The 25,286-nt window shown below is 47.2% G+C and overlaps 1 protein-coding gene across 4 annotated transcripts in view; it reads left to right on the top strand.

Moving 5' to 3' along the window:
* Window positions 1-1,387: 1,387 nt before the first annotated feature.
* Window positions 1,388-25,286, top strand: part of DHX32 (DEAH-box helicase 32 (putative)) — a 53,249-nt gene continuing 29,350 nt past the window's right edge. The window contains exons 1-4 of one of the 4 annotated variants that reach the window (XM_086681135.1): window positions 1,388-1,704; window positions 10,813-10,899; window positions 12,862-13,093; window positions 15,659-16,179. In XM_086681135.1, the coding sequence (XP_086537261.1) occupies window positions 15,898-16,179 (282 nt within the window). In that variant the 5' untranslated portion in view covers window positions 1,388-1,704; window positions 10,813-10,899; window positions 12,862-13,093; window positions 15,659-15,897. Of the gene's footprint in view, window positions 1,705-10,812; window positions 10,908-12,861; window positions 13,094-15,658; window positions 16,180-25,286 lie in introns of all 4 variants that reach the window. The other 3 variants (XM_086681134.1, XM_086681138.1, XM_086681136.1) reach the window with 3 other exon arrangements.

Here is a 25,286-nt window from a genome sequence, read left to right as displayed (position 1 = left end):
AGTGAAATGTAAACTTCACACATTTAAACAATAACATATATCTGAAGGAATAGAGGGGCTGTTTCTAAAAGATAGATTTCATTTCATCTCTTCCCTAAACAGAGAACATACACAGCCCAGCATCAGTTTGACCGCAAACATTTTAGCACTGTTGCACATTCAGCATCTTTCAACAAGTTGCGTTAAAGACGTAGCATCCAGTGAGATACATGCAAATGGCAGAAATAGTGTATAAATTCAACTCGAGCAACTGTAACTCACAACTTGTAAGCTTTGCCCCAGCAAATGAGTGAAAAGAAAGGAAACCAACCTCTAAAACCTTCTTGCTGGAAACTAATGACTTTTTTAAATGCCAGCCTTTCTCCCAGAGAATGATTTGCTCTGATTACTTCCATTTCTCAAATTGTCCAAGAAAAGACGACTTGGTTTTGAGAGTCAAAAGGGATGTATCCTTCTATAAAGGTTTAAGGCCTTCCAAGTGTCCGTAGAAAACACTGTTCTTGTTTTAAGAGCAAAAGGAGCAACAAGGCATTAGCTTGGAAAAGGAGGACAGAGCACAACGGCCCTAGAGAGGTTCGGGGGCTGGGGAGCCCAGATAAGTCGGAGCGCGTATTAGATCTCGCCACTCCAGACTGCCCACCTTTTGCCAAACAATGTGGGAAACGGGAAAAGGATTCTTGTTTTGTTTGGTTTTGGAGAGTCCTACCTCGTAGGACCCCTAGCGATGAGTCGAATAAGCTTGGACAAAAGCCCCATTTTTTTCTCCTTTAAATCAGCGACTATGGAGGGGGCGGGGGAGGACGGGGTCTCCGTCGTAAATGCAAGACCCAGCCTCGCTGCCTGCTCAGTTGCTGACGTTTTAGAAGCAGGACGGCTCTTTACAGCGAAACGGACTAAACTAAAATGACAACAATGAGCGTGGTCCTGAGAGTGCACGGATTTGCTCGGTTGCAATTTCAGGAAAGCACGCCGCGGGGGCGCTGCCTCCCCCGGGCCACACTCCCCAGCTCTCGCGTCCCTCCGGCTCCCAGCGCCCTCCCTCGGCGCTCCTGACCCCGCGGGCCTCCCGCCGCGGCTTTAGCCCCTCTGCTCCCTCCGGGAGAGAAAAGCGCGACGGGGGAGAACCGTTGTTTCCGTGTCAAAAGCCGGCGGACCGCGCCCGGGGCGCCCACCCTCGCCCCCGAGAGGCCCCGGCCCGCCCCGCCGGGCCCCCTTACTCTGGGGCTCCATGGTCAGCCGCTCCCGTGCCCCCAAGGGCCGAGCCCCCGGCGCCGCCCCTCCTAACGCCTCTCCGCCGCGGCCGGCGTCGCTCGGGTTGCCTTGACAACCCGGAGGGCGGGGAGGAGGGGCCAGAAGGACGGCGAGAGGGAGGGACCAAAACCGCCCAGAAACGCGGGCGAGCGCGAGGGCCCGCGCGTCGCCGGGGGCACCGAGCGAGGGTGACGACCCGGTCGTCGGCTGGAGACTCTGCCCCTGAGGCCCGGTCGGGCGGTCGCGCCCCCCACCCTCCCCCCCCCAGTAGCCCTCGCGCCCTCGGCGGGGTCTGTGCCCGGGCCTTCGGGGCGGGGGCCTCCGGCCCCCAGTCTCCTTTCCGAGGTGTCCGTCGGTCCGTCGGTCCGTGCGTCCGGCGAGCTCGGCCTGCCCGGCTGGGAAGGGCGGCCGGGCCCGGGCCTCCCTCCCCGGACTCGGGAGCCGCCGCTGCAGGTAAAGGCCGGCCGGGCGGCGGGAGGGGCGGGTGGGCGGCCGCGGCGCACCTGTTGCAGCCGCCGGGACTCCGCGCGCCCCCCGCCGCCCCGGGGCCCCCCTGCCCGCCCGTTGGCCCCGGACGACCCCGCCCCCACTGCCGGAACCGCCCGGGTGGGGGCCGCGTCCCCGCTGCTGCCTCCCGCAGCCCGCGTGTCAGCGGCAGGAGCGAACCCTGGCACCCCAGCCCTCCTAACAGGGGCTCCTTGGGCAGCCGGGGCGTCGGCCGGGCCCGGGGAGGGTGGTCCCCCGGGGCCGCATTTATGGGAAGCTTAAAGCCAATGAGAGCCTTTTCTGTGGTCGGCGGTGGGCCAAGTGTGTCCCTGGAATCATGAAACCCAGGAGAATTCCGGTGCCCCACATTGCACTGTCATCCCAAGTATCACATTTCAGGCAGTGGGCCTGGGGTTGGATCTTTCCGGTTGGATCGTGTGTGTGTGTGTGTGTGTGTGTGTGTGTGTGTGTGTGTGTGTGTGTGTGTGTGTTATTTCAGTCCTCCCCGTTTTCGGTTGAGCTGCGGAGTCCACATATTTTGTACCAAAACTTTAGAGGGCTGTTAAACAAACGTAACGTTATCCCACACAATAGTATCCTAATAAGTGGGTTTTGAAGTCCTGGTGCCCGTTGTGCTGTTAAGGAAGCTTTGAGGATCACAGGAGATTGTGTCTGGTAGGTTGTAAAAATGCAAACAACCAGGAGAGAGAGTCAAAGATTAAGAACAACGAGCAGCCTTAAAGAGGGAAGAAAAATGGAGGAGAGGCAGGAAAAAGATTGAGAAGGCAAGTGCGGGCGGGTGGAAACTGCATGATTGATTTCGTGCTCGTATCTGCCGATTATGGCTCCTCTGCCAGTTCCTACCGCTGCTCTAGACAGCACCGGAGGGGAATGAAGAGAGCCCTTTTTGGGTCGTGTAAGCCATTACTCATTCTTTGCCACTAGAGAGATTTCCACTCCGTAGATGACAAGGACGCCAAGGTAAATTGCTTTCCTCTTAGAAAGAGAATCGTTCAGAGGTTAATTGAACCTGAGAAGCATATATTCTATGATGGGAGTGGACGTTTATTATGTTCCACCAAACTAGGCTGTTCCTCTCTCGGACTGTATTGGGCCTTTTTCAGATTGTCAAAGCAAGAAGGTTTATGCGTGGATATTGACAAGCAGTGTGATCTCTACAGAACCCATAACTCATGAACTAAAATATTGAAGTAATAAATTCAGATTGGAAAGTAAACACTTCATGGCACCTTAATTACCTGTTCCCTGAAACTTAGAGACAGGGGATGCATTTTCAGACGACGGCATCTAAGGTCAACAGCGCTTCTGGAGTACCCGTGTTTGCAAACGCTAGTTTTCAAACCATTAGCAACATTGTGAATTGGTCTTTTCATCCAAGAAACCAACATAGCGGTGTCCATTAGTAATATCATAATCAAAGTGACAAGAGAGTGATAAAAACCTGGTCTTTATGAACACATAAAAGAGGTAGGGTTGTATTTTCTCAAACAGGAAAGGATTCGGTATTTGCATTTAAAAAGAACGAAGAAACAATATTGTAGATCTCCATGCTGAAGTAACAAGGACTCAAGAGTTTGGTGGTTGCATGCAGATTTTAAGGTTGGAAAAATGGAAATGTGTGTTGGGAAAGTACTTTATGCTTAGCGGTATGGAAAAAATGATTTTATCAGTAGCTACGAACTTGACATTGAGGAAGTCTTGCATTGAAATATTTCAGGTAATAGTTGGCACCTGTGAAAAGCCACATTTGATTTTAGGGGATAGCGTGTTTAGGGAAGAAATAACTGCTTGAGGGGGTGAAAGTGGGGGAGGGAAAGGTATAAACACATCTAAAGACAACATTTGTTTCTCTTTCTCCCTCCAGCACCTGGTACGGTGTCCTTGTGTTTGTCCAACGAGTGAAAAGAGCGTTTTAGAGAAATTGCTTTAGATAAAGGGATATGTTTCATTATCCTGAAGTCAGAAAGTTGCTAAGGGGATAGGGGTTGAGATGAACGGTAAAGGTATTGGTTGCCCCTTTTGGGGATTTCCGGCCACATGTTTTCTATTTCTTTCACTGGCATGCTCAGGATGTAATTGGTGGCCAGGCGAAAAACAATAAAGTCCTGATTTTTAATGAAATTGTCAAGCTCATCAAATTAGATAGAATAGTTACATTATGTTCTTTGCTGATGGCTTAACTAAACATAGCAAACCAAAGCACTGTCACCAGGGAATAAGGTGGCAGTGAAGGGACAGACATAGCCTCTCTTTTCCTTACTTCAGTCTCTCAGCTGCAGCAATTCAAAGTAAACATAATGGTCATAGGAAGTTAACGTTATTTAATGCAAATAGGATGATTTTTTTTTTTTAAAGAAAGAAAAGCAAATTACTGCTGTTTCCTAGCCTTAGGATCATAAGTCAGAGGAAGTTTTCATTTTTGTTACTGGATTTTTGTTTGTTTTTTGTTTTGCCAGAGGGAGGGTACTTTTTTCTCTTTCTCCACTTTTTTTTTTTTTTGTCTTAGTTGTTTTAACGTCTATTTATTTTTGGGAGAGAGAGACACACACACACAGACTGCGAGCTGGGGAGGGGCAGAGAGAGAGGGAGGCACAGAATGCGAAGCAGGCTCCGAGCTGTCAGCACACAGTCTGACACAGGGCTCCAACCCACGAATCGTCTTTAGATGTGTTTATACCTTTCCCTCCCCCACTTTCACCCCCTCAGCCAGTTATTTCTCCCCTAAGCACACTATCCCCTAAAATCAACACACAGTCGGGATTATGACCTGAGCCCAAGTTGGATGCTCAACCGACTGAGCTGCCCAGGCGCCCCCATCTCCGTTCGTTTCTGAAACTTAACAAAAGTTCAGTCAAGGAAAACAGATTCGAGTCTGCTTGTTTCCTCTTTGTCCTTCAGACCTGTAGAGGTCCGCACTCAAATAGTTGGATTCAAGGAATGCTCTTTCAGTTTTGACTCATTCTTAGTGTAATTGGGCATCAGGCCCATGCTGCTGCCCCCGCATCTGGAAAGTCTTCCAGGATTAGGCTAATGCTCACAAAATGCACTTCTCTCTCGCCTACTGGGGGCACTAGCCAGTTTGGCACCGGGCCCTGTACTATACGCCCTTGTAGAGTTTTCTGTCATTTGATGTGCCTGGGGCTGTGCCTCTGATTAAACATTTGGGGAGCTAAGTCCAGTACCCCCTTTTAGCTCATCGTGGGTTTTCAGCTCATAATTTAGGATAATAATAAAAAAGGACAAGCTTTTAGTCAGGGATGATTGCGTTCATTTTGAGCTATGCCACTTTGGAAAGTTCGGAGCCATGTTTCCTCGTGGATAACTGGGGAGAATGAGATCTGCAGTGATTGTCTTCACGGTCCAGTTTTGAAAATCAAAGTCAATTAAGTGTGATTATAGATGTGAGTGAAAATATCTCCTATATTGTAAAGAACTCCTTAAACATAAATGGTTGTCATTGCAGGAGTATAGCAAACGTTTATGGAACATCCGTAACATGTTAGGTACTTCCTGGGGATCGCCCTTCGTAAAGGGACTAGGAAATGACTGACGGATTGTGTGAGGGCTTCCTAGGCAGAGGAACAGCTTGGGCAAAGGCGCAGAGGCACAGGAAAGCAACTCTAAGCAGGAGTTCATTGTGGCTGGAGCAGAGAGAACTTACTAGAAGAGCACAGAAGGAAGTGGAGCTGAGGGGCAGATAGGCATTAAATCAGAAAGAACCCAAAGAGTGAGATTTTTATCGTGAAGGTAATGAGAAGGATTTGGGTCAGTGACGTGATCACTTCTCCATTTGAAAGGGGCCGCTGGCTGCATGTGAAGGACAGATTGGTGGAGAGCCAGAACTAGAGGCAGAAAAAAACAAAGTTGGAGGCTTTGTAGTAATCCCGTGAAGAAATGATCAAATCACAGTGGCGGTTGGGAGGGCCATGAATAGGGAGAGAGGTCCGAACAGCCAGTTTGGGGCTGTAGGATGCGAAGAGGCAGAAGCCATGTGGAGAGGGATGATGCCCAGGTGATGGGGGGAATTGTTCTGCTAATTGTTGAAATCCAGAACACAAAAGAAGGAAAGAGGGCTTTTCTACTTTTAAGGAGTGTGAGAAGTGCAGACGGGATGAGTTCAGTTCCTTTGAATGCCCATGTTCTAACTGGGGATGTCCCTTAACTAGTAGTTGGACATGTAAGTCAGGACCTAAAGAAAGAAGTCTGAGATTAAGGTAGAACTTGAGATGAAGCATTCAGTCGTCAAAGCAAAAATATGAACGATTTTTCCCCCGGGAGAGGATGTGGAACGAGATAAGAGAGTCGAGGATGGAACCCTGGGGTGCACGGTTATTTGACATGCGGTGGGTGCAGTGGAAGAACCCAAGGGGACGAAAGAGGCGTGGCCAAAAAAGGAAGCTCAAAATGTGGGAGGATTAATAAAACAGAATCCCTACTCTTGAGGGGTTCATGCATTGGCATTGCCTGGAATAATTCTCTTCTCTTCCACCTGCCATAGAATGCATGACACAGTTTATCAAACTATTATTGGTTTATTCCAGTTACTGAAAAGTGACTATCCATTACTTTGTTAAGAAAAGACGATTTCCTTATATTTGTGGTTTTTCACAATCTCCATTTGGAATAATTCAAGCAAAACGTAGCTTCAGGAGTTATGGTGATGCCCCAAACAAATCCAGTCTTTACAAAAAGGTGGGTGTAAGTTCCTTTTGTATTTGTTGGAGGTAAAATAACAATGTTAACTTCCTAGTGAAGGCTGCAGTAACCTGTTCTTAAGATTTCAGCTTTTACTAGATCTCACCCGTTTGCTCAGATATCTAACTAGACTGCATAAATAAGCCAAATTAATATTTTAGCAGACCTTTACTCAGATATTAGTTTCTAGAGTATTATTCAGTAAAACAAAGCCATATTGAAAGCATGAAATGGCCCAGTCATTTGAGATTCTAATAAAACCCTTTCTGAATTTGCATATAAGAAGTGATAGGTTGTTATGATACGTAAGTATTGATTGCGTTTGGGAGATCTTCCTGTATATAAGTCTAAAAAAACTTAAATTACCAGTGGAACATAGGATTCTTATATTAATTGCGCAGGACTGGTTATTCAAGGTGTATTTTTTTTTAACTTAAAAAAAATTTTTTTTAATGTTTACTTAGTTTTGAGAGAGACAGAGACAGAGTACAAGCAGGGGAGGAGCAGAGAGAAAGGGAGACACAGAATCCAAAGCAGGCTCCAGGCTCCGAGCTGTCAGCACAGAGCCCAAGGCGGGGCTCAAACTCACGAACAGCGAGATCATGAACCTGAGCCGAAGTCGGATGCTTCACCGACTGAGCCACCCAGGCGCCCCCAAGCAGTATTTGGAATGAACCAATATTGAGTTAAAAGTGAATCATTTTTGAAATTGGCGTGTTTTTAAAGTCAGTTGATTTAATTTGCTTACTTAAGATCAAAACAAAGTCAACTTGTTAGAAGTCTGGCAGTAAAGTTTTTTTTTTGTTTTTTTTTTTAATAAATGTTTAGCTTTTATCTTGTCCAAGAAAGGTTTCAAGTAGATGCTAGAAACCAAAGGGATGTGCTTTGGGGAGCTCCGAGCCAATTAAAACAAAAGCAAACAACGGGGTAACCTTCTAAAAGTCCTAGTAATGATAAGCCCATTGTGTCAATTAAAGTATAACAGGCCTGGGAGATAAAGTTTACATATTAAATATTTGTAACTCCACGTGGGTGATTACAACCATGGTTTTCAAACATCTTCAACGTTTTTCTTTCCATAAGGGAACTACACATTTTCTGTTGTACGGTATTTCTTCCAGACCACCCTGCCTGACATCCCCCATAGCGTCAAGTGTTTCTTCAGCCCACAGTGTTCCGGCGTGAGCCCGTGTTCTTGTGTGCAGCCCGGAAGCAGTGTGGCACAACGCAGTCAGGCACCCGCTCTACACTTAACTGAGGTGAAGCTGAGATCAGACTTCCCGACTTCACGCACCTGCTCTGCCACAGACGAGCTCTTAGAAGCCGGAGAAATTAACTAAAGCTCTGATGGCTTAAATGTCCCCACTTGAAAAATGGAAATAATAAAGTGAACCCTCATGGGGTCTTTAAGAGTGTAAATGAAATAATCCATACAAAGTGTTTAAGTACCTAGAGCATCTGTCACCCAATAAGCACACTCTATAAAGGCTAATTGATAGAATTATCGTCATTACCATTATTGTTACTGGTCCAACTTTAGTAGCAGTATCGAACCGTGCTTCTCAAAGTGTGGTCTGCGAACCGGTGTCCGTCCACAGACTGTTACTGGTCTGCAGTGAGATAAGGGGCTTGTGCCATGTCAGTAGACTGTGGCACTAATCATACTGTTCTGCTGAGCTGACATTTTTAATAGCAAGACTTCTTCAACGAAGGAAGCAATGGGTTGATTTACATGCGGTGCAAGCTCTTTATGTTGCCACAAATAAGCATTCTGAATAGAATTGGCATGGAATGTTGGATCAGTGATCCTGTTCTCTAAAAAATAATAGCCTTTTATCCTGAAGACAGTTATTAGTCACTCGTAATGCCTCATTAACCTTCTGTGTTCTAAACATTATAATTATGGGTTATAAGGATATTGTTTATTAGTTCGGCAGATATTTATTGATCACGTCTGTACAAAGCCTTCTGTCTTATTTCGTAGAATTGTAAAGAGGGCTTGGAAATGGATCTTGACTTTAGGAAGTCTGCCGTGAACCTAGAGCAAGAGGGCAAAATGAAAATCCGAGTAAACGTGTTGAGCGCGTGTTCTGAGTGTTTGCATTAGTGTTACAGCTTGGTTCCAAAGATTCCGCGTAGACAGAGGTCTCCTTTTACTATGCTGCTCCCGTAAATGGCCAGAATTAATACTTTTTATTTTTCAGCCCTTAGACTATCATAATAGAGATCAGAGCTCACTTTATCAAGGGTAGTGTTTCTCCTAGGAGATCCCGAAATCTGGGACACTGGGGCATATCTGAGTTTGGGGATACAAATGACAAAAGCACAACTTATGAAGCTTAGTATTTATAGAAGATTCATCCTTAGGGTTTTTTTTTTTTTTCTTTTTATGACTGGTTCTGTTTGATCCTATATGCAAATATATTAGTAATAAAACATTTACTTCTGTACAGAATAGGAAGAGACATTAAATAGATACTAAACTATTTTTAAGGTTTCGATACAAACTAACACTGATTCTTCAAGAAAAGTTCATGGGTCAAATAGGGTCACAACTGATTTGGGAGTCCTATAAAAAGAATAATTTTTTTGAAAGGTAAGGGGGTGTGTGTGTGTGTGTGTGTGTGTGTGTGTGTGTGTGTGTGTGTGTTCATTCCCTTTTCTCCCACAACCCTTTTTCTAAAGAGTGGATGTGAAAGGGACTGGCTGTAAATTAGATCACACAGAACAGACTATTTTCATAGACTATGGGAAAATGATTTAAAATGCTCAAGAGATGTTATTTAGTTTTTAATCTTAAGATTTTTTTATGTGAAAATGATTTATTGCCCTGCTTGCTAAGCCAGATCATAACCCCACTCTCTGTTCCATTCTGCCCTTTGCCTTCAACTGTTACCAGCTCTCCTACAGCTTGATTCACTAATGACTTTAAGAAAATTATAATTTTTAGTATTAACAAATAGAGTAATATATCAAATTTAGGAGGAGAATTATAAAGAAAACCAGAAGTGTAAAACATAAAAGTTTGGGTTAAGAAATGACCGGGTGAGTTTGGCCCATGGCACTTAAAATAAAACGCCATCTCTGTAGCACATCGAGTCTCTGGTGACGTGGCCACGTCTCCTCTGTGAGCGCATCTGTACCAGAACCTTCTCTCTCCTTTCAGGTACCAGCCACATCCTCCTTCTTTTTTTTTTTTTTAATTTTTTTTTTCAACATTTATTTATTTTTGGGACAGAGAGAGACAGAGCATGAACGGGGGAGGGGCAGAGAGAGAGGGAGACACAGAATCGGAAACAGGCTCCAGGCTCTGAGCCATCAGCCCAGAGCCCGACGCGGGGCTCGAACTCACGGACCGCGAGATCGTGACCTGGCTGAAGTCGGACGCTTAACCGACTGCGCCACCCAGGCGCCCCATCCTCCTTCTTTTAGTTCCTTGACCATAAGACTAAGTCCGCGTGTCCCAGACCATCCGTGTTTCACACCCCGTGCTCTGCCTCGAGGGACAGTGAGCTCCCTGAGGACAGGACCCAAACCTGCCTGTTGTGTCTGTGGCACCACTGTGTCTACAGGACAGACACTTGGTGGGCCCTCAGGTACTGGCCAAATAAGTGAACGAAAGACCAAAAATCTAGGCGTGGAGGTTGAGAAAACCTGAGGACAGGGCGAACCTTTTAGATCATGAATAGTACCTGTAATAAAACAGATGTTAGTCTTAAAAGTGGAAGATCCCTGAAGAACAGAAAGCGATTCAGTCATTATCTGCTGAGCACCCACTGTATGTGGGCTCAGACTGTGGAAATTACCCGAGAGGGTAGGTAGCGCTCCGATAACAGTCTGAGTAGAGAGACTCAAAACGTGGGGAAAGGATAATAAGCACAGATGGTTGAGTAGTTTCCTAATCCAGAAGGACGTTGCTCCCCAGTACTGGTCATCTCCGGGAGCTCTGAAGGTCAGGGGCCTGCCCCAAGCATGGTGTGCACCTCCATCGCCACTCAGGGCAGCTCGGCGACTCTTCGTAAAGGCTCGAGAGAAACCCACCTTCGGTGTGGAAACGAGTTAACTGTGGCTTGGGTGTGTGATTCAAGGGAAAACCAAGAGCCCGTACAAACGTTTCAGTTTTGGAACCTGGGAATTCACCAGCATTTCGGGCCAGAGCCTTTAGAAACCCGGAAGCCTAGTGACAATAGCTTGTCACCAGCATCTCGGCATGAAATGAAGGCCCAGGCGCATGGGAGGAACCAGATCCTGAGGCGCTTTGAAGGACTTTGTCCCTGACACAACGTGGGGCAACTTGGGAAGCTGAACAAAAATATCCCTGAAGTGCTAACATGATTCACTCAACCAATATTTACACAGGCTTAGCATGCGGACTCTGCTGTAGATGGCCGTGAGCAAGAGAGACACAGCTCTGCTGAGTGGTGCTGGCCTTCCACCAGAAACGAGGTAAACAGGTAAAAATACATACCTTGTTAGATGGTGGTGAGCATGAAGGGGCAAAAAACAAAGCAGGAAGAGAGGCTAGGAAGCGGGTCTGGGTCATGGCGGGGGTGGGTCAAAGTTTAGGGTGGCCGGTGAGCCCTCGCCGGGTGGGCGTGTGAGAAAACCTTCACGAAGAAAGGGTGGTAGCCGTGGGGACACCTGCGGAAAGGGCCTTTCAGAGAGGGGAACAGCCATGACGTCCCCAGGCCCGCACACGTCAGGGTGTCCGAGGAACACGGAGGGGGCCACGGGGCTAGAAGTGGGGGGAGCGAGGGGGACGGTCGGAGGTGAGGGCGGAGCCACCAGGCCCATCGGTCCTGTTAAGTGTTTGGGGTTCTCCTTGGAGTCAGGAGCTGGGAAGCCGGTAGAGACTTTGAGCAGAGGAACCACGAGCTGACTTGAACGGGGTCGCTGCGACTGGGTTGAGGAGTGACAGCGGGGCTAAGGGCGCAAGCAGAAGGCCAGTCACGAGGCTGTAGCGGCCCAGGTGACCAGCCGCTCGCAGTGCTTGAGGCGTTTTGGAAGTAGGACTGACGTGATCGGGTGGTCGGGCAAGTCGCCGCAGTTAGTGGTAACTTACGAGCTGACAGTTGTGTGGGTTAGAAGTCCATCAAGGTCCTCACTGGGCTAAGGCCGAGGGACCAGCAGGGCTGTGTTCCTTTCTGGAGACTCTAGGAGAGAATCCACTTCCTTGTCAGCTTTCAGAGGCCACCCACGTCACTCCTTGGCTCGTGGCCCTCCCTCCATCTTCAAAGCCAGCAACACGGCATCCCTCTGGCCCTTCTTCCATAGTCCTGTCTCCCTCTGACTATAACTGGGAGAGGTCGTCTGATTTCAGGACTCAAGATGACCCTGGATTCACCAGGGTGGGCTCCCTGTCTCAAGTCTGTAGCTTCATGACGTCTTCACGAAGACGGCATGCAAAGTACAGATTTACAGGTCCCAGGGATTAGGGATTAGGATGTGCACATCTTTGTAGGCAGGGGAATTTGAGATAAAGGGAAATCAAGAATAACTTCAGCATTTTGGGTCTGAGCCATTGAAAGGGAGGAAGTCATCGAGAAGGGCAGGACCCGCTTTGTGGCTCTGGGGTAGACATCAGGAGCTCGGTTTAGGACGTGTTGAAATGCCTGTCATATCCAAGGTAGAGGTGACCAGTCGGTGGTTGAGCACAGGAGACTGAAGTTTAGGAGCCAGGATTAACAGGACCTATAAGTGAGAGTCCCCCACGTGTGGATGGCACTGAAGCCGTGAGACCGGATGAGACCACACTGGCCCTTTTAGATCTCCGTGAAGTCCTAAATTTGTACATTTGAGAATTTGATCGGTGTGAGGAATATATATTTATAGTAAATTGAACACGGAGAAAAATGCAGAAGAGGAGCGTTGAACTGTGAAACCTAAACCAGAGTTTCTCCGGACGGGTTTCACGACCTTGTTTTACTTAGCCCCTTGCAAACTTTATCTTTCCGTTTCTGTGAACTGTATTTCTAGAATTACTGCACCAGAGCCAAGCATCGGAATGACTAAGATGTAGCTCCTCTTACATCAACTTCTGATTCTTTGTTGTTGAGGTGGTTTCGTGTTACGTTAGGTCTGTAGTATTTTAATAAGTACTCGTTTAAAAGTTGTAATAGACTCACTTCAAAGGGCGGTCCTTGACAGATTATGCAGTCCCCAGTTTATAGGTAAGATAGCTTTGAAAAGGAGCAAATTACCAATCTCTCAGATTCTTTGGAGTGCAACATAGTTGCTACTGGCAACAGAACAATTTTTACTAAATTTTATTTTGAGTGGCACGTAACCTACCATATTTGTTTTCCCTTACTTAGGATGGTATTACTAAATTTGCCAAAGGCCGAAACACGGATCTCTTGTATGTGTATTTCATTATATCCCAGAAAATATTGACATGGCTCATGTCAGTTGCAGGATAAATGCAGAGAGGTGTCCTCCATCTTGAAGACTCAGCCACTGCCCCGTCGAAATCCCGAACTCCGAACTATAGAGCGGCAAGAAGTGCATCTGAGCAGTGAAAATAGATGTCACAGACTTCATAGCTTTGCTCAGACTTACTGGAGTCAACATAGAACCCTTTGAGGACTCGACCTTACAGGTCTTCCTGTCAAACAAGCCTGACTGGTTTCTAACATGCCAGGTAGGAGAGCAGGTTAGAAAAGCAGAGGGGGGCCTCACAGGGCAAGCTCACTGACCAAAGTGGGACGTGGGGACTGAATCTGCAGAAAAGTGGCTCTTCAGACCAGTAGTCTGGCCTTTAACCCGTGGACGCTTAAGGGAAGTCTGAGGACATCATTCTGTTTAGGAACTGACGTAATGGTGACCCTGAGTCATGAAGAGAAAGTTAGATCGTTTTAGTAGGCAGAGCTTTGGTTATCTGTTGCTGCAAGACGACAAACTACCCTGGAACGTAGTAGCTTCCAGGAGCGGTGACCCTGTGTTCCCTCTCACAATTCTTTGGGTTGACTGGGTTCCTGTGGGTGCTGCTTTTGCTGGCTGTTGTGTTGGCTGGGCCTGTGGGCATCTGGAGACCTGAATGGGCTGGAGCACTATCCGTGGCTTACCCACATGACATGCCTGTGCCTTCTGTCAGCAGAAGCCCAGTTTTGGTCTCTTCCCACTGACCTTTTCACGTGGCTTGGCCGTCTCACCCAATAACAGCCGGCTCCAACGGGAGTGATTCAGGCATGTGAATACCTTGGAAGTGGTTCAGCATCACTTGACTGCCTTCTTTTGACGGCAGAGATTCACAGGGCCAGCTCGGAGTAAAGGGAGAGGAAATCGAGTCCACCTCTCCAGGGGAACAGGGGCAGAGCATCTGCCGCCATCTTGAATTCACCGTGACAGAGAAATGGGTGACAGAGCTGTACAGCGTATGTGTGGTGAAGGGGCGAGGGGACCCTGAGATCCTAGAAAGATGACTCTTCAGAAAACTTGACTGTTCCCTGGGGGTTTGAAGCGCTCGATCCTTTATAAATGTGACTCTCAGTACAAGATAATTTCATCTTTAAGGAGTGTTGTAAAACTAAGAGAAGCATTTCAGGGGTGTATATCTGGTAAAAATAATAGCTGTGCTTTTTTTCTTTTTTGAAGTAAAACAGTTCAGAAATAGTACCTCCAACAATCATCGGTCATGGCAACAATTTAAATTACCTGTCAAACGAGAACCCCCTAGAAGGGATTCTAATCAGAATAAAGCAAAAGTTGAACATAAAACTAAATGTTAACTTCTCTTAAGCATTGGGATTTTCTGATTCTTGGATACCTTCTCAACGTTAGCTTGTCCTGTGATCTCAAGCCATCGTGTTTCTTGGATCTATTCTGTGCCACCCATAGGGGGGTGGCAAAGAGCTGGGCCGTTAATCCATGTTACATTTGTGTTATTACATCGTTGTAACTCCAGTTTAATTTGGAAACAATGGCTTCCAGAATGAATTTTGAAGAACTCTACCTTTGAGGAGCTCCAACATCCTTCCCCTCCCCGCCCCCCCCCCCCCCCCACCTCTGGTTATGTTTCTCCCTCCTTTGGCCTATTTTTGTGTGAGTTTTAAAACTCTTGGTCCTGACCCCAAACGTATCCTTATGTGTGTGTCTCATGGCTGGTTTATTAATGGAGGCCCTGAGAAGGCACTCAGCAGGGGCTTCTGGAGTGTTTGACTGTTTCCCTGGAGCCTGGCTTGACCATTGGGGAAGCCTTTTTTATTATGTACGTTGAGGAGTTGGCCCTTTGAGCCCCAACAGTCTAAAGCAATAGTGAGGATAAATGGAGTGCTGTAAAAAGAGTAATTTCACTGACAGTATCATGAACGGCATTTTATGCTCTGCTCTTTTTTTACTTGAGTTTTTCTGACTTTTTCATGTGTTCACCTGCTTAATGTGAAAAGACGCTTATTTTCAGCGATGTTGATTTGGATTTTTTTAAAAATCACTCCTGACTGGAAGATCACTTACCTGACAGGTAGGGAATACGTTACTGGTGTCGATTTGTCCTGGCCGGGGGAGTTTCTCTTCTTCGTTTAAAATAAATGTTTTCTTTTTACTGCGTCTTGAGTCTGACATTTTGGGCTGCAGACCCTGGAACCTCAAGAAACAGGCTTGAGATTTCTGGTTCGCTTCCACAGACACGACCTTACTAATAAAAGCTAGTGATAGCCTCAAATGGAAAAAAAAAAAAGAAAAGAAATCCACCTCCCTCGCCTGACATTGTCAACTGGCACAGGCAAATGGAAAATGAAGTTTTAAAAAAATACTCTTTTAAACTAGAGGGTTTCTTAACTAAAAAAAAAAAAAGAGACTGGTAACCAGTGTTAGGGGATCACCCCCTGGGCCCTGACAGTCCTCCCTGTCACAGGGCCCAGCATCTCTCGTAGTGGCGTTAGAGACCCTGTGGTGGGGCCTAACGGCCACCGCATCCCCTGGTTGCTGCTTTTGCTGTCAGGGCCTGCGATCGAGGTCAGGCCGAGAGCACGAGGTCCAGCGTGGCACCGTCTCCAGGCCGGCGGGGAGGAAACCGCAGCTGCCCCAACTTGAAGAGCGAGCCTTGAATTATTCCTCGGCTTTCAAATAGGCCACAGAAATGACAGACAGTAGCCAGTTCCCAGGAAAGAAGAACAAAAAACCAGTTAACGCTTTTGTTTTGAACACCGGTGCTTTTTCTCCTGAACACCTTGTGTCTGATTTTCCTTCTTTGTTTGTCTGTTGGTAGCGTGGTTTACTGTCATTTAACGTGCTCAAGAGTGCTTCGTGAGCCGGGACCGTAAGGGACCCAGTGGAGGCGACCGGATGCAGACTTGAGGCACTCGACTTGCCCAGACCGCGGCCTGAAGTCTTGGCAGTTAGGACACCGGAGTCTGTGTCCGTGGACTTTCAACCCTGTTGGCGGTGGGTGATTGTCGGAGGAACCCGATGTAGGATGCCAGCTGCTTAAGCTCCCTCTTGGACGAGATGGAAGAAAAAGAGCTGGAAGGTCCCAACTCTGCGTCCGAGAAGCGCTATTTCCCAGAATCCCTTGATTCCAGCGATGGGGATGAGGAGGGGGTTTTGGCCTGCGAGGACTTGGAACTTAACCCTTTTGATGGATTGCCTTATTCGTCACGTTATTACAAACTGCTAAAAGAAAGAGAGGATCTGCCAATATGGAAAGAAAAATACTCCTTTATGGAGAATCTGCTTCAAAATCAAATTGTGATCGTTTCAGGAGATGCTAAATGCGGCAAGAGCTCTCAGGTGAGTAGCCGCTACGAAATACCATTTGCCTTATGTGGGGTACTTTTGTGTCACTTAAGTAATTATAGTGTCACAGCACGGTGTTCACTTTTAATAATAATCTGGTCGTCTAGGAATTTGTCCATTTCTTCCAGGTTGTCCAGTTTGTTGGCATACGATTTTTCACAGTATCCTCTGATAATTGCTTGTAGTTCTGAGGGATTGGTTGTGACAAATCGGTTTTCGTTTGAGATTTTATCTCTTTGTGATTTCTCTCTTCTATCTGTTTCCTCTCTCTTTTCTTTTTGAGAAGCCTGGCTAGAGGCTTATCAATTTTGTTTCTTTTTTCAACAAACCAACTCTTCGTTTCATTGATCTCCTGCTCTTTCGAATTCTGTATTGTTAATTTCTGCTATGATCTTCATTATTTCTCTTCTTCTGACGGGTTTGGGGTTTCTTTGTTGTTCTGCTTCTAGTTCCTTTAGCTGTGCTGCTAGATTTTGTATTTGGGATTTTTCTTGTTTCTTGAGATAGGCCTGGATTGCAATGTAAACAAAACAAAACAAAACAAAGCATTAGCAATTCAGACACAGCAGTTGTGACTTACCTAGTTTTATTTATTAAAGCCAGCTGAATAACAGTTAATTATATATAGGTGTTGATTGTGTTTAGCGTACCACAACATTTTCTCTAGAATGGTAGATAAAAATCCATTCAAATTGTTTCATTACATATTTTAAAAGATGTGATCAATGTTATTTGCTTGTCATAGACTTGGGGGTTAATTGCTCTATTTACATGTCCAGCAGTCTGATGATCGAGGCATTTGGACATGCTTGTTGGTGAAGCTGGTTAAGCTCCAGAAATCCAACAGCACAAGAAAATTTTTATTTTCCAGACTATGAGAAATAAGGAAGTGGTCACGTATCATCCTGGCCTGAGGTCATACATTTCGGGATCTATTAGGGTAGATAGTTCATGAAAAATGTATATTGTCCAGGCCGCTGTTCTGCTTGAACTTCTAGATTTGATTTTAGTGGTATCTATATTTTACCTTTATTTTTTTTTTTTTTTCAACGTTTTTATTTATTTTTGGGACAGAGACAGAGCATGAACGGGGGAGGGGCAGAGAGAGAGGGAGACACAGAATCGGAAACAGGCTCCAGGCTCCGAGCCATCAGCCCAGAGCCCGACGCAGGGCTCGAACTCACGGACTGCGAGATCGTGACCTGGCTGAAGTCGGATGCTTAGCTGACTGCGCCACCCAGGCGCCCCTATATTTTACCTTTAAATTATAAAGCAAGCAGTATTTCTGTTATAAAATTCATGCATGGATTCTTATGAAAAATGAGAATTAAAATAGACCATAAAGATGATCTGACAGTGGCCCAGAGGGATTGGATAATTTGTCTAACTAATGTCACATACTTTTCTGAGTTGGAATTAATTATAAGAGGACTTTCTACGGTACATTGCCACATTCAGGTTGTTTGTTACCTTTGGGGCTTACTTGTTCTAACTTGAAGGGAGGAAGGCTGGACAATAGGTGGTTTTTCTTTCACTTAGCTGCCAATGTCAAGGGTTTGCTATGAACTGTTACTCGTTAGGGTGAGTTGTTGTTACAATGAATGCTTTTGGCCTGTCGGCAAGAAGCTCCTGCTGAAAACTGAGTGGGTGTAATATTCCTGGTTACTGTGGACAAATGGCAAGTTGAACATTATTTAAAATTGGGGGCACCGGGGCGCCTGGGTGGCGCAGTCGGTTAAGCGTCCGACTTCAGCCAGGTCACGATCTCGCGGTCTGTGAGTTCGAGCCCCGCGTCAGGCTCTGGGCTGATGGCTCAGAGCCTGGAGCCTGTTTCCCTCCGATTCTGTGTCTCCCTCTCTCTCTGACCCTCCCCCGTTCATGCTCTGTCTCTCTCTGTCCCAAAAATGAATAAAGGTTGAAAAAAAAAATTAAAAAAAAAAAATAAAATAAAATAAAATTGGGGGCACCTGGGTGGCTCAGTTGGTTAAGCGGCTGACTCTTGGTTTCAGCTCAGGTCATGATCTCACAGTTCTCAGGGTGAGTTCGAGCCCCGCATCGGGCTCTGCACAGAGCCTGCTTCTGATCCTCTGTCTCCCTCTTTCTCTCTCTCTCTCTCTCTCAAAAATAAATAAATGTTAAAAAAATTGAAAAGTGATTTAAAGTTGTTATTTTGCAATAATTCAGATTTTTAGAATAAGTTTGCAAAAATAGGACCAGGATTTTCCACATGTTGTTTACCTAGCTTCCCCAGATGTTAATATTTCACCACATTTGCTTTACCATTCTCTCTCTTCCCATACACACCCACACCTACACACACGCTCACACACACATACACACCTACAGACACGCACAGTTTTTATTCTGAACCCTTCAAACGTTGATGATACGAGGCCCTTTGCCTCCAAATCTTTCAGCAAATATTTACCAAAAACAGAGCACAGCCGCACTGTAATGATCCAAGTCAGGAATGTAAAATTGACATTTCATGATTCTCTAGTTTACAGACTTTCAAATCTCATCGATTTTCCCACTGATGTCCTTTATTTTTATTTATTTGTTTTTTTAAATATGAAATTTATTGTCAAATTGGTTTCCATACAACACCCAGGGCTCATCCCAACAGGTGCCCTCCTCGATGCCCATCACCCGCCCCCCCCTCCCTCCCACCCCCCATCAACCCTCAGTTTGTTCTCAGTTTTTAAGAGTCTCTCATGGTTTGGCTCCCTCCCTCTCTCACCTCCTTTTTTTTAATGTCCTTTATAAAAAAAAAAAAAACAAAAAAAAACAAAAAACATTTTTCCGGTCTAGAATCCAAAGTACATTGCACTCAACGGTCATTTCTCTTTAACCACCTATAGTCTGAAAGGGCTCAGGTTTTCCTTGTCCTTCCTGACCTTGACATTTTGGAAGAGTGTCTTGTAGGACATCCCTCAGCCGGCGTCTGTCTGATGTTTCCTTAGGATTAAATTCCAGTTGTGCGTTTGCGGCAAGAAGACCGTGGAGGTGCCGTGGCAGCCTCCTCGGTGCAGCCTCTGCGGAGGCATAACGGTTCTGTCCCTGATGCTAATGAAGTTTGGTGCCTCGGTAGGGTGGTGGCTGTCTTGTGCTTCGCTGTAAAGTCACCATCATTCCCCATCCTTGAGGAGGTGGGGAGATGCGGGGCGCCTGGGGGGCTCTGTCGGTTGAGCGTCTGACTGCAGCTCAGGTCGTGGTCTCACAGTTGGTGAGTTTGAGCCCCGCATCGAGCTCTCTGCTGTCAGCACGGAGCCTGCTTCCGATCCTCTGTCCTCTGCTCTCTCTGCCCCTCCCCTGCTTGCTCGCTCTCTCAAAAATAAATAAAACAGAAAAAAAAAAAAGAGCTGTGAGGAGGTTCTCGTACCCACTGCCTAATTGAAGAAGTAAAACACCGTCATTCTCAGAGGCTGCCTTCCCCATATTTTACCCTCTTTCCTCCACGGAGTAACTTGGATTCGTTATTTCTTGCTTTTCTTTTTATAGACTTACCATATTTTTTGGTTATGAGCACTGTTATTCTGGTTAGCCAGTTTTCACTTTTTTTTAGATTTATTTATTTTTGAAAGAGACAGAGCACAGGTGGGGGAGGGGCAGAGAGAGAGGGAGACACAGAATCCGAAGCGGGCTCCAGGCTCCGAGCCATCAGCACAGAGCCCGACGCGGGGCTCGAACTCACGGACCGCGAGATCGTGACCTGAGCCGAAGTCGGACGCTTAACCGACTGAGCCACCCAGGTGTCCCCAGGTTTCACTTGTAAAGGGACATATTATTGTGCTCTGACACCAGCCCGTCCTGCCCAGGTGTTACTGACATTCATCCACAACAGTGGCTCTCTAACTTGAGCCTATCAGACTCACCTGGAGGCTTCCTAAAACCCACCTGCCATTTCCCACCCTCCTGCCCGGCCTCAGTTTCTAGTCCAATAGGTGGGGGGAGGGGAGCTGGCATGGTTAACAAACCTGCGGGTGATGCTGGCGGTCTCGAAACCGAGCTTTGAGAACCGCAAATGATTCTGATGCTTTATGGCTGGGCTTCATTTGTTTTTCCCTTTAATGGTAGCCCCTTGCCTGAATCTACTGCAGTTTATATATCCTTTCTCCTGATGATGGGCATTTGGGTTGCTTCCGGGGTTTTCCTTTTCCCAAGTGTTGTGACGAGCATTTTGCATAAGTCTTCTGTGAGATATTTTCAAGAGTTTTTACACAATGGAATTTTTAAAAAGTCAGTGTTTCACTTAAAAAAAATGAAAGTGGGGCGCCTGGGTGGCTCAGTCAGTTGAGCAGCCGACTTCGGCTCAGGTCATGATCTCACGGTCCATGGGTTCAAGCCCCGCATCAGGCTCTGTGCAGACAGCTAGGAGCCTGGAGCCTGCTTCGGATTCTGTGTCTCCCTCTCTCTCTGCCCCTCCCCTGCTCATGCTCTGTCTCTCTCTGTCTCAAAAATAAATAAAAACATTTAAAAAAATGGAAGTAAAAGATACAGGAGGCAATTTGAGACCACGTAAAGTACGCTTCTCGTCACACGTGCACCTGCTGGTGTTACTATCCTCAGATCACTCTTTGACAGTAGGACACTGGTGCCAGGTGCCAACCAAAGTGGTGACTTTTCTAATGCTGACATTCCTTCTACGTTTAGCATTCGGAATTCTTCTGTAAAGCTAAACTTCCTCTTCGTTGTTTATTTGCTCATTTATTCGTTTCAGTGTGGGCTCAAATATTCTTTCCTTATTCAGTACCGAGCCCATTTATTTTGTTGCGCAGATTGCCCCCGACGTGGCCTGCGGGATGACTTCTGCGTCCTTCTGACGGTCCCCGTCATTCTTGGCGCGCGTTTCTTTGCTCTCTGGCCCCGTAACACGTGACAGGCCCATCTAGTGTGTTCCCTGTTCCAGTCTTAGAAATAGCCATTTTCGGGGCGCCTGGGTGGCTCCGTCGGTTGAGCGTCCGACTTCGGCTCAGGTCACGATCTCGCGGTCTGCGAGTTCGAGCCCCGCGTGGGGCTCTGTGCCGATGGCTCGGAGCCCGGAGCCCGCTTCGCATTCTGTGTCTCCCTCTCTCTCTGTCTCTCCCCCACTCATGCTCTGTCTCTCTCTCAAAAATAAATAAACATTAAAAAAAAAAAAAAGAAACAGCCATTTTCCTCAGGGAGCCCTGGTCCCTTTAGGTGGAGAACTGTGCTTAGAAATCAAGATCTGGGCACCAAGTGGCATTGCCATCAGCTCGTCGTTGCTTCCAGGCCCCGTCAGGTAACAGAGCTAGGAGGCAGGTGTGTGGGTATGTGTGCCACCTCCCCGTCTCCCCCTGTAACTGTTTGTCTGTAGCTCTCTTTCTCTGCATTTGTATTTCCGTCTTTATTTCTGTCTCTCCGAGTCTCCAAAACCATGAATTCGTGCCGGTGCCTCTGATGCCAGTTCCACAGCACAGGGCTCGCTGTGGCCCGCCATGCTGCCTCTGAATAACTCCCTTCTCTAACCATGAGGAACCTGCCCCGTGATCACGATACGTGGTATCGTTACTTGTTCAGTCCTGGAATGCACGCTCCGTGTAGTTTCAGAGTTGCTTTAGCCCGCTCTTTTGGTTAGGAAAACACCAAATATATACCCGCTGAGTTTTCTTTTAGAATTTGCGACCGCTAAAGGCAAGACTTGTCGCCCTGCACCGTGGAATGTGGTACGTCGATAGCTAGCAATGGTCTCTCGTGCTGTCTTCGACTTCTCAACCGTTTTCACAAATAATGCTTGTTTTCTGTTCATCGGGAAGTCGGTGTGTATCTTCGGGGTGAGAGAAATCTAAGTAGCATGGGAAATCTAAATAGATGGGAAAGTGGGCCTGTTCCAAACCAAATTAAGTATCGGGAGCATCGGTTGTTTTCTCGGTTCTGGAAACAGCCCGGTTATTTTTGTTAGCTTCCGAGATGATTTTCTGGTTCCTCAGAGTTTCAGCCTTTCAAACAAGAGTTTGTCTTTAGACCCAAGCCTTCTGAAGAGGACCACAGACATTTTGCAGGGTCCCAAAAATTCCATCTCTCTCCGGTGCGGCTGGCGTTTTGTGACTGCCCGAGGGAAAAATAGGACAACCTTTCATACAGTTATAGGACCTTTTCTTATTGCCTTTTCTGGGGGCAGCTTTATGAAAAAGCCCGACAGAGAACGAAATATTTTTAGAACTGTCTCTTCTCTTTGCTTCTCGCTTTCTGGCTTTTGTCCTGAAATTTCCCAGGAGGTGGACGAGTTAGTGAGGGGAGTAAGCGTGATGTACCTGAGATTTAACCTAAATTCAGAAACTCTATGGTATAGAACATCTCCACCCCAGTAACTGAGTAAACTTGTCCACCATTTTCTGCTGGTACATTCTACCTGTGTTCACTCACCATCGAGATACGTACAAATTATGGTATCCAGGGACGTGTGACATTTAATTCAGCGGGGGACCCACTGCTCAGTAGTGTGTCCCAACATGGTGGGTCCCCTGGGGCGGCCTTAGGAGCGTGCTCAGGGGTGGTCACTTTGCGGGAATGTTTCTGTAGGGATGCATACCTTGGGGTGAATCGGAGGTCCTCTAGGTGCCTTTCAACTCTGGGTCCCTATGATTCTGGCACCGGAATAAGAGTGAGCGATCGGAGCCATGGCTCTGGCTGCGCCTTCCGTGGTCCTACGGAGCAGAAGGGGAACCAGGCTGTCGCTGACAGGTGAGTGACATAACCTGAGGGCTCGGAGGCCTTCGGGACTAGGCTATATTAACAGGGGTAGAGCCGTGTCTGGCTCACTTCATTTCTGCATGTGTCCATTCGATGAGGTGAGACCATCTCTGCCAGTGGGTGGAGGGACAGCAAGTGCTCCACGGATGTAACTCACGTGGCTGTCTTCTCGCCACAGTGGCAGCCGTGGGCCCGTGCACGGATGCCGCTGCCGCTGCTGTCCTGGGCCTGCCGGATCGGGCCCCCCGAGGACCCCGGGTCCCGGCTCTCCCAGGTCCAGCCACCGGCCTCCGCGCCTGCTGCCTGGAATACAGAGTGTCTTTTCTTCCCTTTGTGACTTTGTACAGCGTAGAAGTCCAGTACTAACTTGCGTTGATGGAGCCTTGAGGTAGATTAGACTCTGGTTACTCAGAGGACTCTGAGTCCTCGCCTAGTCTCGTGCCGCACCCGGGCCAGCGTCCCGGGGATCTCCTTGCAGGCAGGAGACGAGAGCCGGGGACGCACGTTCTCACCGCGCACTGCGGCACTGATGGCCCACCGCGCCCGGCCCAGTGGCGGCCCAGCCGGGCTCTGGGACAGAACGGAGACGTGCTTCCCGGCTCGGGCTTTCACACGTGTGGCACGTCACGCAGTCCGGGCAATGGCATTCAAAACCTGGGTTGAGGGAGTTTGAAACGGTTGTCCGGTGAGTTCAGAATGAAACTATTTGCAGTCATAATTTCTAGTAGGGCGAGTTTCTAGACCAAATATATGAATTTGGGTGTTGTCTACTGCCCACACTCCCAGATCAATCTGTAGATGGGTTTATTTTATTTTCTTCTATTCATGTGTCAGAGGGGCAGTTTCCTATTTTGTTCACCAGGTTGCACAGCTTATGCCAAGTTCTAAAAGGATACTTAAGGCACACAGTGGCCTAGAACTCAGTGTTTCTCTCTGGAAGGAGTAAAGCCAAATGATGGATCGAAGGGTGCGGGTACTTAAGTGCTCCAAGTTCTGGCACTTGCAACTTAGATACGTTCTTAATACTGGGGGGGGGGGGGGGGGTTGGGGGACTCTCTCCCACAGAGAATCAGTGGAAGAGAGAAATGAAATCTCGAACACGTGCATACTTCGCTGGTAAGAGGCTAAGGTATACGAGGACAAAGCCAAAGCCACTTCCCGAGGATCAGAATCCGGGCAGGAACGGCACAGGGTTTATTGTAGGTGCGGGCGGCGGGCGGGCGTGCCCTGTGAAGCGGTCTTCTTGGCATCCCTTGAAATCATGAAATGTCCACAATTTGCTAAGGCACCAAACCTATCGATGAGCCCTAGCTGGCTTGGAGTGATCCAGAAGGTGTGTAGGACCAGAGAAATTGTACACAACGGGCCAGATGATTCCCTGTTTCCTTTCCCTCGGCGTGTCCGTCGCTCACTGCTGCTCCCTGCGTGTGGCTGTTCCCGAGGGGGCTGTGCGTGGTCCGCGGTCAGAGCCACGTTTGAGGGGGTTCCCTGCAATTAGCCACGACTTGTGCTCATCTAGTCACTGGGCCGTGTCCGCAAACGTCCTTACATTAAGCACAGTGTGTGTGTGGTCAGTCTTGCGCTCTTTTTTATTGTTGTTTTTTTTTTTTTAATTTTTTAACATTTATTTATTATGGAGAGACAGAGCATGAGCAGGGGAGGGGCAGAGAGAGAGGGAGACACAGAATCCGAAGCAGTCCAGGCTATCAGCACAGAGCCCGACGCGGGGCTCAAACTCACGAACCGTGAGATCACGACCTGAGCCGAAGTCGGACCCTTCACCGACTGAGCCACCCAGTTGCCCCGGATATTTGTTTCTTCTTATGCAGTTCGTCTGCTAGTGAGTACTGCTCAAGCTTCCTTTGCAGTTAACGTCCCTTGGTTTTATTACTTCTCTCCCATGCTGAGTTCTGAGTCCAGGACTTTTCCCGTCCTTCTATTATGATGATACCCTTAACTAGCCATCCATCCAAATATTTATTATGTCTATTATGTGTCAGGTCCTCTGCTAAGTATTGGGGAAATTATGAACCACACATGTCCAGCTTAAGGATTCTCCACTCTGGTGGAGATACAAAAATTCAAACAACTGGTTTTAATACAGTTTTCACAAGAATGCTGTGTAGAGTCTCAGCTAGCGACCTGGAGAGTGGATCCTGACATGAAGGCAATCAGGTTTTAAAAAGTAAGGGTTTGGTAAGAATTTAAAAATTATTTGCTGGGGAATGAGGGAGACAGAAAATTTTATATGAATTCCCTTTTAGGTGACCTGGGATGGTGAGCAGTTCAAGGTAGAGTATACAGAACTGTGGGCTTTTGAAATATTTCGGGGGCACCTGGGTGGCTCAGTCAGTTAAGCATCCGACTTGTGATTTCAGCTCAGGTCA

This window comes from Puma concolor, chromosome D2, assembly GCF_028749965.1.
Source record: "Puma concolor isolate L17-30 chromosome D2, mPumCon1.1.hap2, whole genome shotgun sequence".
NCBI classification, from domain to species: Eukaryota; Metazoa; Chordata; class Mammalia; order Carnivora; family Felidae; genus Puma; species Puma concolor.
This window is presented reverse-complemented; position numbering and strand designations above follow the sequence as displayed.